General features: G+C 41.2%; 1 protein-coding gene across 5 annotated transcripts in view; it reads left to right on the plus strand.

Moving 5' to 3' along the window:
• Positions 1-18,166, plus strand: part of HERC4 (HECT and RLD domain containing E3 ubiquitin protein ligase 4) — a 95,920-nt gene that overhangs the window by 5,842 nt on the left and 71,912 nt on the right. For all 5 annotated transcript variants that reach the window (XM_089687768.1, XM_089687764.1, XM_089687765.1 and 2 more), the window contains exons 3-7: positions 622-781; positions 5,964-6,040; positions 8,483-8,704; positions 12,836-12,927; positions 13,060-13,190. In XM_089687768.1, the coding sequence (XP_089543894.1) occupies positions 622-781; positions 5,964-6,040; positions 8,483-8,704; positions 12,836-12,927; positions 13,060-13,190 (682 nt within the window). The remainder of the gene's footprint in view (positions 1-621; positions 782-5,963; positions 6,041-8,482; positions 8,705-12,835; positions 12,928-13,059; positions 13,191-18,166) is intronic.

Here is an 18,166-nt window from a genome sequence, read left to right on the forward strand (position 1 = left end):
ATGGAACCCAACGGACTAAGACTGGGATGCCATTAAAGTTCATGTGTGTGTAAAGGCAGGCATCCCAATACTTTTGGTGATATAGTGTACTTCAGTGTAGTATTTAGGTGTTTGCTGGGAGTTTTTCTTTAAATGTTATATATCGGGTAGAATATTGGTAGATTAAGTTTAGTTTACTAATTAATATAAAAAAAGCTCTTTACCTGTTCATTCCCCTTGCTGCTGCTTGTATGTGGAAAGTGCTTACAGCTGACACAAGCTACACTTTTGAATCAGCCATCTCCTTCAAAGCTGTTGTCAGACCAGCCCCAGCAGGATTGGAGGTGGGCAGGTGAGACCTCATAACTAGGGTTTGAGAGCACTTAGAAACATGAGAAATAGTACTACATGTACTTTGTTCCACTGGGGACATCACTGTAACAAAAACAATTATAATAAAGTCTTCTCTCTGTTTTCAGGAGCTCTCGTAGTTAGTTCAGCTATGAGCACTAATATAACCAAAAGCTTCTTTTTTTTTTTTTTTTTCTCCAAGATGTGGATTTTTTTTTTCTCTCATGTGTTCAGTAATATTTAGCTAACCTATCCATTATTGGGCATAATGACTCGTTTCTTTATTTTCAGAACAAGTTGGAGCCCTCGATGCTCAGAATATTGTTGCGGTCTCCTGTGGGGAAGCACATACATTGGCTCTCAATGACAAAGGTCAAGTGTTTTCTTGGGGTCTAGCTAAGGATGGACAGATAGGTCTATCTGTGATAGAGGAATACGTCAGAATACCAAGGTAACACGTTTTACTTTTGGTGAGTTTGTTTGTTTGGCAAATTTAGATCTTGTTAATTCATTGGAAAATCTCATTCTGTTCATTTTTGTATTTAAAACATAAAATGTTTGCCTATAAACAGAAGGAACAAAAGATTGCACAACTTATTATCAACAGTCATTTTACTCTCAAAATATTGAAATCTGCTCTCACACGTGGAGTAGTAGGTTAGTAGGCTTCCCCGTGAACACCAAAGCCAGTACCATGGCCAGTGGTACTGGAAGTTGAAAGATTTCTCAGTTAGCCTCATTATCAGTCGGGATAAGTATAACAGTCCATCCTGCTTCCTGATTAAGGCAATATGTTCCCTGCGAGCTTTTGCTGTGCCAGCTACATGGCTCTACTAGTGTGCAATTCTTTGTTTTTTGACTATATATACATTTTAGTTCAAATATCTCCTGTATTAGGTTTTTTATTGTACAAGAGAGAATGAGATCAGCAATCATATTTAAAGCAGTTCTTGAGTCTTTTTGAACAAATTAGAAGTCAGAAGCTACAAATACTTGAACTGCTGACTTTTAATAAAAGGACACTCTCCAGGGGCCCAGTGCCGTGCTCACCCAAACTGCTTCTTAGCCAGTCTTCAGGTCCCTGGTGCTGGCATGTTTACTATGGGAGCCGGCTGTGATTCCTTGCAGCTTCACAGCCGCTTGCCCACTGCGTATGCTTGAGCCATGCTGCACTTTGTGAAAAGTCCCTGTGACGTATCCCAGAAGATTGCAGGGAAAAGAGGCGGGTGTTGTTTGCCAGTGACATGAAATGGCTGCATGTGCAACCATAAAACCGTGTCTCAGGATGCTCTTTTTAATCTTTGAAAAGGACACCGGGATCATGGAAAGGAGAACTACTTCAGGTGAAGCCTCAAGGATGACGGTGCACATACATTCCCTGTCCATACATCTAATAATAAACATATTTTAAATAAAGTGATTCTTAAGATTCATTTTTTATTTTTTTTTAAAAACAAACATTTATTTATTATTTATTTCTGGTACTTTATTGTGCCGTCAATTTACGCAGCTCTTTACATACATATATATGGTACATTCACATCAGTCCCTAACCCTCAAGGGGCATACAATCTAAAGTCCCTAACTCACATTCATACATACACATACTAGGGACAATTTCTTAGACAGGAGCCAATTAAACCTACCAGCATGTCTTTGAAGTGTGGGAGGAAACCGGAGTACCCGGAGGAAACCCACACAGTCACAGGGAGAACACGGAAACTCCAGGCAGGTGGTGCCGTGGCTGGGATGCGAACCAACGACCCTAGTACTGCCAGGCAGAAGTGCTAACCATTTAGCCACTGTGCTGCCCCAAACATGTTATACTTACCTGCTCTGTGCAGTGACTTTGCACAGAACAGCCCCAAACCTTCTCTTCTTGGGTCCCCTGTCAGCACTCCTGGCTCCTCATCCACCTTTCCAAGTACGCCTATAGCAAGCTGCTTGGTCTGGGGACACTCATGTGTGCTCACTCCCGAGACGCCTCTGTGTGTTTTAGACTCACAGAACATGGCTTGGCCCTGTCCCCCGCTTCCTCCTCACTGGCTTTGATTGACAGTAGCGGGAGCCAATAGCTACCTGGCTCCCGCTGCTCTCTCTAAGCTAATGAAATGTGAGAAAGCAGAGAGAGCCTCGTCTCGCATGCACATCACTGGGTTGTGATTGGGCTCAGGGGGGCTGTGGGGGAAGCTGTAGATATAATATAAACTCTAAATATCCCTACGAAAAGTATCACTCTCACCCTTGAAAGTGTAAACAAAATATAAATAATATCTTTTCGATACTCCCTCAAACACGAACTTTACAACCCCCACCAGTGCAAAACATAAAACAGCAAATGTCCACATATAAGTCCAAAATAAAGTGCTTTTCAATAAATAGTGCTTTTTCAAACGTTGAGGACTACTCCACTTTGCTGAATTTCAATCCAGGAACCTCAAATCGGGATACCTCAAAAAAATATAAACTCAATATAGTGTATTATCATTACAACAAAAAAAAAACACTCGTGAAAACTAAAAGTGATTCCTCCTGGACTCCCACCCGTGATAAATCAACACTCCAAAACGTGATAAAGTGCAACACTCCACACCAGTGTTACCATCCAGATAAACTAAATACCATTACCCTCTCATGAAAAATCACATGCATCCAAATGAGATAGTGCCATCTCTCTTGTGATATAAATACTATTACCCTCTTCCAATGCAGACCAAGCAAAACTCCTTCCAGGCAGTCCAAAGTTTCCCCCTCTTCGGAAGCTTCTTATTGCTTCCAATCCACCTTCCCCGTTCCTCAAAAGGGGCAGATAATACAAGACTCAATGAAGTATATAAAAGGATTTCACAAATTTATTCATAGCTTACATAAAGAATGCCAGCGTCCATCCTCTCCCACAGTCCATATAGCTGAACTCCAGTATTCAAGATGGCCGAGCCGCTCCTTCCGGTTTGAAATTGTATTGTACGTCCTTACGTCCCTTACGTCCCTGACGCGTTTCGTCACTTCCGACTTGTTCACAAGGGTTCCGGACGTCTAATGTGCGGCTCCTCTTATCCTACTCTCAGTACTGGCAAAAAGAGCGGGCCTCCATCTTAACTAATGGCAAAAAACCGCCACTTCCTATGCCTTCTAAATACGGCTTTAATAAACGGAAAGGCGGAATACAATCACATTTAATACATCTAAATCCAATTCAATAAATAAAACATTCACCTATTTAAAATACTCCTAAAGATAATTATACTTTAGTTACCTAAAAATGATATTATAACTATAGGGGACAAACCCACCCTCCTGCTCCCCCTATTGTTCAAAAATTTTAACAGCAACAAATTATCACATCTTACTATCCACTCATAACTTCCATTCATGATGACATCAATATCAATATATGTGGGGGAAGCTGCACATAGAATGCATGATGGTTAAAAAAAAACAAAAAAAAAACCTTCTGCTTTTTACAACCATAACAATTTTAAATGGCCTCTTTCCTGCACCTCTTTTGCTGTTGAGTTGAACCGCAATATCAGATGACTGTGCTGTACGCAGCTCATACATTCCTCTGTCTTGTTTGTTGTTTTGCTGTAAGGAGTTATCTTAGTCCTTTACTAGGGGACTTTGTATTGGCATGCCCCTTTATACTGCAGCATGCACAGTCAATGCAGATGTGCATATTTCATTGAATTTGAAAAATGTCACTTTTCATTTGAGAATTTTGGAACAGAAGACAGGGAGATGCATTCTGTTCCAAATCTCTAAGACTAACATGGTTCTATTTTGCTATTAAGTGTTGTTTAAAAAGGAAGCTGGGAATTGACACTTGAGTCTTTGAGCCCTACTGGAAATATTTTCTGCACTGGAGGAGTGTGTCTGTGCTCCTGGCTATGGAATCCCACTGTCGGAGGCTATTTTAATAGCTCAGGCATTTAGTATGTTCTGGTATCTTCTAGCAGTTAGGGGGTGGGAAACCCTTCTTGGCTTGATTTCATAGTTCTCTGCTGCTAGTGTGTATGTATGTTATTTTAAAGTAGTATTAAATCCTTCCTGTAGTGTTGTGCTCAATGTGTTAAGCTAAAAAAAAAAAAAAAAAAAAAAACACAACAAAATAAACATTCTTCAGTAAACTATTTGTAAAAATTCTTACCCCAGCACTTGCAGTTTACAACTTTCAATGCTTCTGGCTCCTGCTCTCTTAGTGCTGCTTCTCTAAACTTCCAGTCTTAACATGAAAGAATTAACAGTAGACAGTGCACTCCCAGTCTGTTAGCATGAAAGCCGGAGATGTAGAGGAGTGCCTTGCCATCCTAGGGACATGGAGCTATGCAATTCTATTGATGTACACAGTGTATGGAGACACAACTCTAGTCCCTACATACAAGGGTGGCTCCATAGGATACTGCAAGAAAAAGAAGCCAAGCTAACAGATGCAGCTGCTGTCAGTGCTGTATAAGCCGTATGTAGCATCACTGCATACAGTATGGCACGGGGACTTCACAGGAGTTGGGTGGGTGCATGACCTCACAATCCCCACCTCAGCCGTTAAGAGGTAGTCTTATGCAGGCCATAGACTGGTCGTTTATCAGCCGAATTTTTGTCCGCACTAAATATCGGCCGATATTCACACCGTTAGTGGGGTCAGCCTGTCAGCCGGTTTTCGCAGATCTTCTCATTTATTTTTATCGGTCATGCTGGAAAATCCACAATAAACGGCCGTTTTTCGTGGACATTGGTGGCAGCATCGGCAACGACCGATTTTTCGTTTATCGGCTGATAAACAGCCCGTCTATAGCCTGTCTTATATTCACTGATAAAAAAAACAACAGATTACTGTGAATTGCTGGGCAGCACTCGGGGAACAAAAAGAATGGGATTTAGAAAGAATGAACATTATTTCAGCATACTGATGTGTAGGGAACAGGCTGAAAAACGCTCAAGTGTTGATGGAGGCCTACAAGCTTGCGGTTTTGTAATTATTCCTTTATTAAATGTATATATTTGCTAGACGTTAACATTTAGTGGATCACAGAAATGCACTGAAGCAGCAGGAAAGCCTGAGGAGGTAAGCACCAAAGTGACTTTTGTTTTTTTTCTTTATGATTCCCTTGCCTGATTGAGTCATTTTATTTCATACAGAAATCTGAAAATCCACCAAAACTCAGAATCCAACAACAAGTATTTCAAATATTGCAGTAAAGTGGATTCAAGTACTTAAAACCCAACTCCAGAAAACTTAACTCTCCTTTGCACTGGGGTTGCACCCACATTGCAAGCATTAACTGCTTGTTTAGGCTAGGGGGCATAGAAAAGAAGACTTATCCACACCTCCATAGAGCCTTGAGACTGATGCAGGGTCCTTAGCTCTGCATTGGACATGTTGACACCGGGGACAGCATGAGTGGGGAGCTGCACATTAAAGGTTTTTTACCTCAACACATGGAATGCATTAAGTACAAAAAAAAACCCTTTAACCTTTACAACCACTTTTAATGAAAGTATTTACACTCTCACCTACAATAAACCATTAACCCACACAGCAAAGTAGAATGTTTTAGTTTTCTGGAGTTGTTGGGCATTAATGCCAGTTTCAACTTTGCCATGTTTGTTTCTAATTTCATTTTTGTTTCTTCCAGAAATATCAAGAGTTTGTCTGAAGTCCAGATTGTGCAGGTGACCTGTGGGTACCATCACTCAATGGCTCTCTCTAGAGGTAACGAGTTCATCTTCCCTGTCACTTACAAAATCCAATGAATATTTCCTTTTCTTCACCAAAACATTACAAGCCATGGTATAGGGCAGTGATGGCGAACCTTTTTGAGCCCGAGTGCCCAAACTGCAACCCAAAACCAACTTATTTCTTTCAAAGTGCCAACACTGCAATGAAACCTGAATATCGAGCTTTTGGTTTAGAAAAAACAACTCGTACAGTAGTGCAAACTAATTAACAGTACAGGGATGACCAGAGACTGCGGACACAGTACAGGGATGACCAGAGACTGCGGACACAGTACAGGAGATGACCAGAGACTGCGGACACAGTACAGGAGATGACCAGAGACTGCGGACACAGTACAGGAGATGACCAGAGACTGCGGACACAGTACAGGAGATGACCAGAGACTGCGGACACAGTACAGGAGATGACCAGAGACTGCGGACACAGTACAGGAGATGACCAGAGACTGCGGACACAGTACAGGAGATGACCAGAGACTGCGGACACAGTACAGGAGATGACCAGAGACTGCGGACACAGTACAGGAGATGACCAGAGACTGCGGACACAGTACAGGAGATGACCAGAGACTGCGGACACAGTACAGGGGATGACCAGAGACTGCGGACACAGTACAGGAGATGACCAGAGACTGCGGACACAGTACAGGAGATGACCAGAGACTGCGGACACAGTACAGGAGATGACCAGAGACTGCGGACACAGTACAGGAGATGACCAGAGACTGCGGACACAGTACAGGAGATGACCAGAGACTGCGGACAGCACAGGGATGACCAGAGACTGCGGACAGTACAGAGATGACTGCTGACCTTTGGGGAGGGAGGGGGAGCGGGTACCTGAATTTGACAGGTACCCGCTCTTACTTCCGCAGAGTTTTTTTTTTATCTTATCTGTTCCTTTATCCAGCCGCGCGCTGTCTTCCCGGCTTCTGTAGTGTGGGCGCTCGTCGGACAGCCGGATGCCCAGTGCGCATGCGCGAGAAGCGCTGCGCTTTGTGATTGGTCCGGCGGCTTCTGGGATCTGTCATGTGTCCCAGGTACTGCCTTACCATTCACAAAGAGCACTGCTTCTTGTGCATGCGCACTTGGGACCCGGCTGTCACGCACACTACAGCTGGGAAGACAGCGCGCCGCTGGATTCTCCTGGCGTGCCCACAGATAAGGCTCGGCGTGCCGGCTGTGGCACGCGTGCCACGGGTTCGCCATCACTGGTATAGGGTGTCCCTAAAGTCTGGGCACATAGCAAAATGCATATTGAGAAAAAGAACATATAGTTAGTGATATTTCCTATGTGTCCAGACTTTAGGAACACCCTGTATTGGGCTTATGGCCAGTGTCATTTTGCTCGACTGCAGTTGTGTATCTCTAGACAAAACTGTTTTCTGATTTGAGGTTAGCAGGGAATGTTTAGCATCTCTGGCAGTTATTTATTGCTGGTTCTAAACCTTCCGCATATGAACTAGAACAAGTTTAAGCTGGTCTACTTCAGTCACCCCCCCCACCCGGCAGCCAGCCTGCAAGTGGTCAGTGAGGGAGTAGCAGCAGATTGATGAGATTATCCACCCTGCTCTCTCCTCCTGCCAACATATTCTTTGCCAGCACATGTATCCAGATTGGCTTTTTGTTTTTGTCTACTGTACAGGGGAATAAAAGGTTTAAATTCAAGTTCACTAGTTGCATTTAAAAACACATGTAATGATCTTTTCTTATTGATTGCATAACTGTATTCATGTTTTCATAATATTCACCAGAAATTTAACTTATTTACACTGCAGACCCTGTAATCAGTGTGCAGCTCCACATGCACATCTACATGTGTTTGTAATATGTTTGCGGTGTAAGGTTTTTTGTTTTTTTTTTGGGGGGGGGGGGGGTTAATTTTTTTTTTTTTTTTCCTTACTGACTTGAACGCATTTAAATGTGTTTGCAGTGTGCTCATATGCATTCTGATGTGAAAGAATGCAGCATGCTGTACTTTTTTCTTTTTTTTTTTTTTCTTTTCAGCACACATGAACTAGGCTCATGCAATAAATTTCATATGCATTTGTGCTGTATTTAAAAATTAATTAAATTGCATATGATGTAAATAAGGCCCTGATGCCTCATTCACATAGATGCAGAGGCCCATATACCATGAATACACTGTTTAGTGTGCCTTTTGGTACTGCTCACCCACATGCTGGTCACATTAGGTTAAACTGCTGTGTGCGTTCAATAGAGTTCAATGAGCTGCCTGCACCCAGCACCTGGAGAATAGAGAGTATGGAAAAAAAAAAGTCCAATCATGGTATATGAGCCTCAGTGCCTTTTGTGAATGAGACATAAATCTGTAAATTTCAATGTTTAACTTTTGTTTGGTAAACTCTGTAGCTTTGCTTGTAACATGCTGTGTTTTTTTTTTTTTGCACTACAGAAAGTGAAATCTTTGTATGGGGATCAAACAGATATGGCCAACTTGGTCTGGGCTATGAACAGAAGAATGTAAATGCCCCCAGACCCTTAAAATCTTTATCAGGGATCCCATTTCACCAGATTGCTGCTGGAGGTGCCCATAGCTTTGCACTGACTCTTTCAGGTGCCGTTTTTGGCTGGGGGCGGAACAAATTTGGTCAACTTGGTCTTAATGATGACAATGGTAAGACAATATTTACATATTATATGCATTATTTGAATATTAATAATAATTATACTGTTGGAAAGTTAAAACAATAGCTTGCATACACAAGACACGGAATAGACTTGTTTACAGGTCATTGTATTCGTATTATTTTGTAATAGTGTGTATTACGCTGTCATTTTTCAAGTTTCTCTTTTAATAAAGAGTTGATTTAAAAAAAAAAAAAGAAAGGTGAAGTTTTACATTTAAAAAAAAAAATAAAAAAATCCCTACAGCTTTAGCCACATCAATTGCCTATAATGAAGTATGTCTCACCTTGTCCAGGTAGCTGGATCCTGAAGAAATCTTCAGTGCAGGGATGTTCCGTCCTCTTCCTGTATCTGAACTTCTGACGCTGCAGTGGTTAACAGCTTTGGTTCTTCAGGTATAATAGCAGTACAGACGGTCTGATGGGGACATGTCCCCTTCTTCCTTCTCTATTGAGAAATGTACTTTGATTAACACCTTCCCGACCGGCCTATAGCAGATTGATGGCTAGGCGGGACACTCGCCGTTGTGACTGGGGCGTCATAAGACGTGCTGTCAAAAAGAGCCACTCGCGGTGCCGCGATCTATCACTGGCTGTGTCCAAGGGACACAGCCGATGACATATCACTACACCAGCCCGTTGCCAGTGTCATGTGACCGCTGTGACCAATCACAGCAGATCACATGTCAATTGTATACAGTGGATGACTTCCTGCCATGCCATCCATTGTATACAATTATGTTGTTAGCTGTGACTGGTCAAGGCAGTCACGATACAGACAGGGCCAATCACAGCCCAACTGTATCATGTGTTCAGCTTTGCCCAATCACAGCTAATCACAACAAAGGACTGAATGAATCCGTTTCATTCAGTAACAATGATTGCAAATATCAATTAAATACATGGTATTCGCAAGCAAAAAAAAAAATCCTGATAACTTACCCAGAGTAGTTCAATGTTACTATGGTAACATTGTATTGCTTTGGTCACAGTGTGCTGAAAAATAAAATAGTAAAAACAGTAATTAAAAAAAAAAAATACAAATTCAATTATTTTCACCAAAGAAATGTAACAGAATACATTGTGACCTAAATTTATGAAGAAATGTTATTTATTTGCAAAATTTTATAACCGAAACAAAGAAAAGTGTGGTTTTTTTTTTCAAAAGTTTCAGGTGTTTTTTGTTTTATTTAGCAAAAAATAGACTCTGTGGTGATTAAACACCAACAAAAGAAAGTTCTATTTGTGTGAAAAAAATTATAAAAATTTCATATGGGTACAGTGTTGCATGACCGTGCAATTGTCATTCAAAGTGCGACAGCGCTGAAAGCTGAAAATTGGCCTGGGCAGGAAGGGGGTAAAAGTGTCCGGTATTGAAGTGGTTATACTGCCTGGAACATGATCTGCAAATGGGGGAGACAATCCTGTGACAGATCAGACAATCCCCCATTCACAGATCGTGTTGTACTACCTCCAACTGTGATATTCTATTGTGTAAACAGTATCTTAAAGTGCAGTGTGCATTATATGGCAAAATTCATATAAATCATAAAGATAGTAAAAATGCAATATATATTAATATCACTCAATATAAAGTGTCCCGTATAATAAATCTACCAAAAAATGTGCTGTGAAAACTTCATATAAACAGGTAAAAAACAAAAAGTCCTATACAATGTCCAATATAAAATGTAACAATCTTGTGTAAAACGAAGGACAATCCTTCCAAATTCTTCCTTGTTTCACCAAACTTGGTACTCTCCACCACCAAATGTACCAAATAAACTCAGCAGAGGAAGGTGCCGGTAATGCTGTAACCCAGCTAATAGTGCATATGACTCTGGGAGTCAGGATCTGCAGCTCATCCCAGTTCAGCAACTAGGGCTGAAACAACTAATTAAATATAATAAATTATTAAAATATTTGTCAACTATTTTTATAATCGTTTAGTTAGTCAGCCGATTAGTTGGCCTGCATACAGAATGCATGGTTTGTTTATTTTCAAGAAATACAGTGCATTACACATACAGCTCAGTACACCATTCATACATGTCAGTAAGTGCCTGAGAACTTGTGAATGTGTGAGGAGCAATGCTTCATGGGACATGTAGTCCTGGGCAGGAGAAGGAAGTGATAAAGGCAGAATTTTTTTTACCTTGCTATAGAGCCACTCTATACTATACTTTTGCAGCTTGCTATAGGGGCACCCTGAAGGCAGGGGGAGCCAGAGGTGGCAGTGGGTGACCCCCAGAAGAAGAGAGAACCGGGGCTGCTCTGTGCAAAACCATTACACAGAGCAGGTAAGTAAGACAAGTTTTCAAATTGCCACATTACTGCGTATATCCTCTGTTCAATATCACATGGATAAAGAAAAACAGAACAGTAAAATAAAAAGAACATAAAATAATGCTTTAAACCAAAAAAGTCCCATAAAAATCGTAGTCCTTATTAATATTTCTCCAGTCAATAAACCGAGCCACCATTCAATAAATATGCTCATATCCTCTCTCAATTTGTGCACCTCCACCAACACACACGGTGTGTTTTCACTTGGGAGATTTTGACCTCACATGTAAAATGTTTGGTTCAATAGCACTTGTCCCTTTTAATTGGACTGTCATACATATGTTATAGTCCTGTCTGATAATCTGCAAAACCATGTTTTAGGTCTTTTTATTTATTTAATTTTCTTTGAATAAAAATGATTCAACCTCTTGGAGTGGAGTCTTTTTATGAACTTTAAATATTAACTTAATTATACAACAAACATTTTTTGAGATTTTTGTCAGATTAAACAATCGGCCAACTAATCGATTATGAAAATAATTGTTAGTTGCAGCCCTAGTGCCAACTCCGGCAGCAAAATCAGGCCACAAGTACGGACCCCGCATGTATGGTGACATTACCTTCAAGCACCACCCTATGCGTTTTGTCATCCAATGGCCTCCATGGGCCCCTGGGTTTTAGCTCTTAAGATTTGGAACACTCACCGTATTTTAATTGGAGGGGTTTAGCACATAAGCAGACCTTGCTTTAATGATTATACTTTTTTTTTTTTTTTGTGTTTTGAGACACGCGCACAAATTTGTCTGCGCTTGTCCCTTCGGATATTCTCTCGAAAGCAGTGTGTTAATGATCACATTATCGGACGATTGGTCCTTGTACAAAAGTTTTTGTATGAATTTCTTATTGTGTGTACGGGACTTTAATCTCAAAACACTAAAAAAAAAAAAAGTATAATCATTAAAGCAAGGTCTGCTTATGTGCTAAACCCCTCCAATTAAAATACGGTGAGTGTTCCATATCTTAAGAGCTAAAACCCAGGGGCCCATGGAGGCCATTGGATGACAAAACGCATAGGGTGGTGCTTGAAGGTGATGTCACCATGCATGCGGGGTCCGTACTTGTGGCCTGATTTTGCTGCCGGAGTTGGCTCTAGGGCTGCAACTACAATGCCAGATTGTACGGTTTTGGTTTAATCTGTACAGTAGTTGTCGGAAAATACATACCGATACATGACATCACTGTTAAAATGCTTTTTTTTTTTTTTTTGTACGTTTTAGTACCCTCTACAATCTCGATATGGTGACAAACATGCAACAACAAAAAAAGATCATTTGTCTGATATTCTATCATATCTACAGGGATTAAATCATAGACTTGCAGCATCTCTTTAAAAAAAAAAAAAAAATGTGCTTTGTATTTTGCACGGTTATAAAACACACATCGGACAATGTTTACCAGTGATGGAACTACAAATTCTAGCATGCTGTGGCAATTGCCTGGCCATCCTTTTACATATTTTGACCATCAGGGCTTGCTTGTAAGTCCACGGCATCTAAAAGATCTGGCTGCATATACTGTATCTGGTGTACGGTGACTGAATTGGGTAACATATGGTGCACTGGAATTGAAATGGTCTAATCATAGAAAATCTAAATATTTTGTTTAACTATGGCTGTTTGCTTTTTTTATTGTAAAAATTGGCTAACGCGTGTTTTAGTCATTGCCTCACATGGGTCTAAAGTTGGTGTCTACACATGTAATTGTGATTGAATTAATTTCATTAACATTTTATAGCTGTTTTTTTGGTGAATTACAAATGTCTGTTTTTCCTGCAGACAGATATGTTCCATGTCTTCTCAAGTCACTGCGCTCTCAAAAGATTGTACATATCTGCTGTGGAGAAGATCACACTGCTGCACTTACTAAGGTATGATAATCCACAAGCTAACTATGTCTTCATTGTGTATTATTGGTGTAAAACGAGAAACCAATGTTGTCTTTGTAAATTCTTTTCTATCATGTTGGTCACAGGTAGTAAGTTGTTGATTCTTTTGAATAGGAGGGTGGCGTGTTCACCTTTGGAGCTGGAGGATATGGGCAACTAGGCCACAATTCTACTAATCATGAAATCAACCCCAGAAAGGTGTTTGAGCTCATGGGTAGCATTGTCACACAGATCGCCTGTGGCAGGTAATTGCTTCCAAACCATTAGTATTACTGCTTTGAACTACTTGATTAGATTTACTTTATAGAGATAAGATTGTAAAGGTACTTTTATTTTATTTATTTTTTATTGAAACTTTCATGTTTAAAATATAACAGCAGGCTGTGTTCTCATAATTTACATGTTATATATGTCATGGCATAATAATTGAATAGCTTATGCTTTGGTTGGTTACAGTAAATTATCACAGCAAGACTCCCTAACAAACAAACTTCACCTGTCAACTTCTGTGTACAAATTTGATGGACATGTATGTCCCTTTCCCCCAATGTATATACCTGTACTCCCTCACATGGATACACATGGTGAGATAGAGCAGATATTATTAAGGAAGCCAAGTTACATAACTTCAAAAAATTTTATCCGACTGGGAAAGGTAGTTCTAAAGATTTCACCAAGCTGGATTAGTGTAGCAACCTTTATGCAATTTAGTGTCATATAGTATAGTTTCTTTTAACCTTTTCCTCTATTCAAGAACAGTTTAAAACTGCTGTGTTTGCTACTCAAGCAGTTCATTTTTTTTTTTCCCCCAAATGTGAAAAGATAGTAAATGTATACCATTTATATGGGGAACTGCATAGTAGAATAAAAAAAAGAAAACTATCCTAGCCCCACTGCACTGAGACACTCTAAAAATTGCCCGTTCTTCTCTATGACTGATGTCAGCGTACTGTGTGCAAAGCTGGAGAATTTAGGACAATGCTCAGCCCTTGCAAAGCTATAAAAACCAGCTTGCTGTAAGTCTATTATATTTAAGGTTATGTACTTTTTACAATCTTTAGGGCACATTCACACAAGATGTCTCCTCTCAAGCCAGTTCGCATCACCCTGTTGCAGTGGTGCGCACTGAAAAAACGTACAGCATGCAGTAGGTCCAGGTTCGGCAAACTATTAACAGATAAGATTCTAATCCCAGAAAACATAACTTTCTCCTATATTTGAATTGCTACAGATGTGTTTTTTTTTTTTTGTTTTTTTTTTGTAGCATAGATAAATCTGAACGGTTAGATTTTAGTTACATGTGCTGTGTTTGGAAGATAAGGCTCCCCCTATTGATATGCAAATGAACCCGCTGGACTAGTTTATGAGCTTAGCACAGGAAGTCAGGCCATGTCAGGATATGATGTAGCAGGAAAAAGGTGGAGGGGAATATGACTTTGAACAAGCTATGTGCTCGGACAAAGACAGTTGTTCTGGGAGACAAAGGAGGAACACACTTGTTCTGAAGACGGAGGAGGAATCAGTTGGACTCTGAGCAAAGAACCATGAAGAAAGTTCCATCAACAGAAAGACCCAGGTTTAGTAGCTTTTTAGTATGCTTATTGCATACAAATTATAAATGCTTATTTGCTAGGAAGATAGTTTATGCATGTCGTAAGCATATTTTGTTATGCTTTGCATGCTAGGAATTGTGTTTTCTGCAGTTGTATGTACAGCTTTTCGGTTTAGTAAAACCATTAATACACTATATGGCATAAGCCAAGAAAGCTTAGACCTCTAAAGAAACTTTATTAGACACAAAGCAAAACCTGGACAAGCTTCAACATTCCTTTCAGCATTGTTAGCAATGTCCTAAGCAGTCTGTTACATGAATGGAAGGAAAGTTCCAGATGAAAGTCCCTTGTCCTCCAGACCATAAGAAAATGTTCAGATGAAAGTCCAATCCAATTCATCTGCCATGAGGAAATTATCCATATCTTCCTCATGCTATCATCTCCTCTTCTGGTTTGCCTCATCCCATCAGGCCTGGTCATCTGCTCTGCTTGCTCCACCTCTTTGATGTTCATTACCTTAAAAGAGTAAAAGACAAAGCAGATTATATATTCCTTCCAACTGTGCCGAAACACATAGCTCCCTGCTCACATTTCTCTTATCTGCCCATTTCTAACTGCAGAAATATTGTAGGGTGCCCACTGTTGCCTTGTAACACTTCCATGGAAAGGTATAGATTTCCAGCGCAATAAATAAACCTGTATCTCTCTCTATGCTGTCCTAGTAATATTGGCTTGCTGTTGTCCAGTCTTTACAGCATGGTACTCTCTAACAATGTGCCCCAGGCTGTGACAACAAAAAAGCCTAATGTGACTGAATCTATTATTTCCAGCTACATGCTTATACCTCTTAAGCAAAAGAGGGCATAGGATTCCCATCTATTTCCTCTCTAGGGACTCCCAGCTTGGCGTAAATCAGTCCACATGTGTCTCTTGGAGATCATAGTCCTTGCCTTCCTTTTATCTGTATCATGTACCTGGTGCTGGAGGCAAAGGAGAAAGGGCTTCCTATTGGAAAGAATTGGGCCATTTTGGATAGCCGATCGATCACTAGTAGTAGTAGTAAACCCCTCAGAGGGTGGCAAGTCCACAGTGAAGTCCATTGCAATCATTTCCCAGGTACGATTTGGGGATAGGCAGGGGCCTCAATAACCCCCAGGCCTCGGTTTTGTTCCCCTTGCTACGTAGACACACTGCAAGATTTTACATAGGATCTGCAATCCTGACTCAAGTTGGGCCACCAAAAGGATCCCTGGATACGTTCCAGTGTTTTATGGACCCCAAAGTGTCCAGCAAGTTGATTGTTTTGGAATGTACTGAGAACTTGGGTACTTACCACTTGGGGTACAAATATCTTATCCTGGTGCTGTAGCAAGCTATCCTGCATCTTTAACGAGTCATGTTCGGGTCCGGAGCATAGTGCAGAGGGGAGGGGGGAAGATGAGAAGGCTCAGCCGGGTCGGGAACATACAGGATAGAGCATCTGCCTTCCCATTTTTGGATCATAGGCGATAGGTTATGTGGAAGTTCAATCTGGAGAAGAACAGAGCCAATCTAGCCTGCTGTGGTCTTGAGCGCTTTGTGGCTCTTAAATATTCCAGATTTTTTTATGATCGCAGATTATTATCGGGTGGCTAGCACCTTTCAAGAGGTATCTCCATTCTTCAAAGGCTACTTTGATTGCCAAAAGTTCCCTTTCGCCCACATATTAGTGTCTTTTAGCTTGGCTCAGTTTCCTAGAACAGAAGGCTACCGGACGAAGCAGAACCTTTGGGCACTGTTGTTGCGAGAGCACGGCTCCTGTCGCAACCTCAGATGTATCCACCTCCAGGATGAAGGGAAGTGCTGGTTCTGGATGTTGCAACACAGGAGCAGAGGTAAATCGAGCTTTTAATTGTTCAAATGCGGTTTTTGCTTCCTGGCTCCAGAGGAAACATGTTTGCTGGCGAGTGAGTTGTGTAATAGGGGCAACGATGGTTGAAACGTCTTTGATAAACTTATGAAAGAAGTTGGCAAAGCCTACAAATCTTTGGACCCCTTTCCTGTCAGAAGTTGCAGTCCAATCCAAAATTGCAAAGACTTTCTGGGGGTCCATGGAAATCCCCTCAGTGGAGATTCTGAGCCCCAAGAACCGGATAGACTGCTTTTCGAACTCACACTTTTCTGTCTTTGCGTACAAGCCATGCGTCCTCAGAGTATTCATTACTTTTCTAAGATGGTCTCAGTGGAGTTCAAGTGAGGCTAAGAAAATCAGACTATCGCCCAAGTAGATGATCAAGAAAAGATCAAGGTATTTACTGAAGATATCGTTTACAAAGTGCTGAAATGTTGAAGGGGCGTTACATAGTCCAGAAGGTATCACAAGGTACTTGAAGTGTCCGAAGCGTGTTCTGAAGGCGGTTTTCCACTCGTCGCCTTCCCTAATGCGGACTCAATTGTAGGCCCCCCATAAGTCCAGTTTAGTGAATACTCGGGCTGTCCTAAACCTCTGAAATAACTCAAGAACAAGAAAAATGGACACCAAATTTTTGATGGTAATTTTGTTGAGTTCTCAATGCAAGGTCTGAGAGACTGATCTTTTTTTTTCAACAAAGAAGATACCTGCCCTGGCAGGTGAGGAAGAGGGGCGGATAAATCCCTGTGCTAGGTTATCATCTGTGTATTGGCGGAGGGCTTCCAGCTCAAGTTCGGACAATGGGAAAATCCATCCAAAAGGTATTTCTGCCCCTGTAAGCAGTTCAGTTGGGCAGTCATAAGACCGGTGAGGTGGCAATGTGTCGGCCTTTTTCTTTTCGAACACATCAAGAAAGTCATGGTAGGTAGGAGTAACAGATTGACTGGCATCTGATGTAGGTTGAACAGAGAGGCACACAGGAGAATTGATGGGAGTGAAGGGACCACAGTGCTGAAGGCAGTAGCTAGATAAGAAGGTGACCTCTTCTTTGGACCAGTCGATATGTGGGTTGTGAGCTTGCAACCAAAAGTATTCCTAGGATGGCTGGAAACATGTGAGACCTAATGACATCAAAACGAATGAACTCCTGGTGGCCTGAGTCAGTTGTTGCGTATTCTGGCTTGCATCCGTGTGTATAGATGTTCGCCAATGTGCATTTCTGTGGCCAAGCAAGGTACAGGCAGGAATGCCAGGTCTCCACTTAGCTCTGCTGTGGACAGAGCCCTGACAATCTGACTTAACTCCGTTATCTTTATTTGAGCTGATCAGATTCCCAGTTTCCTGCTTATTGGAACAGTGGAACATGTCCTACTCCTGCTTACATGTTTATTACCTTTTGTCCTTTTGTAACAGCATCATTGGACTTGTTCATGAGGGCTGCACATCTCTCATTCAAATCTTCAGCTATGCCTACAGGGGTTTGAACACACTTAAAAGCCACTGCAGGTTTGACTTTGAGTGCCCCACTTTCTAAATCCCTTGCCTTGCATGTAGTGTCTTCCAAACACTTGGTCAGCACTGCTACTTTTTCAGCAAGTCTTATTCTACTTCTGCCTTTTTCCTGTTTTCAGAATTAGTATGTAGAGCATGCAGGAAGTTCAAACCAAAGACCGCTACTGCCTGCATATCTCCCTTAATGAACCCAAAGCCGTTAAGACTAAAGTCTGAGGGAAAAATCAGAAACTCCATCACCCCAAGCTCTGTTCAAAGGAGATAC

Source organism: Staurois parvus, unplaced genomic scaffold (genome assembly GCF_062004578.1).
Source record: "Staurois parvus isolate SC_StPar_1 unplaced genomic scaffold, SC_StPar_1.0 ptg000437l, whole genome shotgun sequence".
In the NCBI taxonomy this organism is placed as follows: Eukaryota; Metazoa; Chordata; class Amphibia; order Anura; family Ranidae; genus Staurois; species Staurois parvus.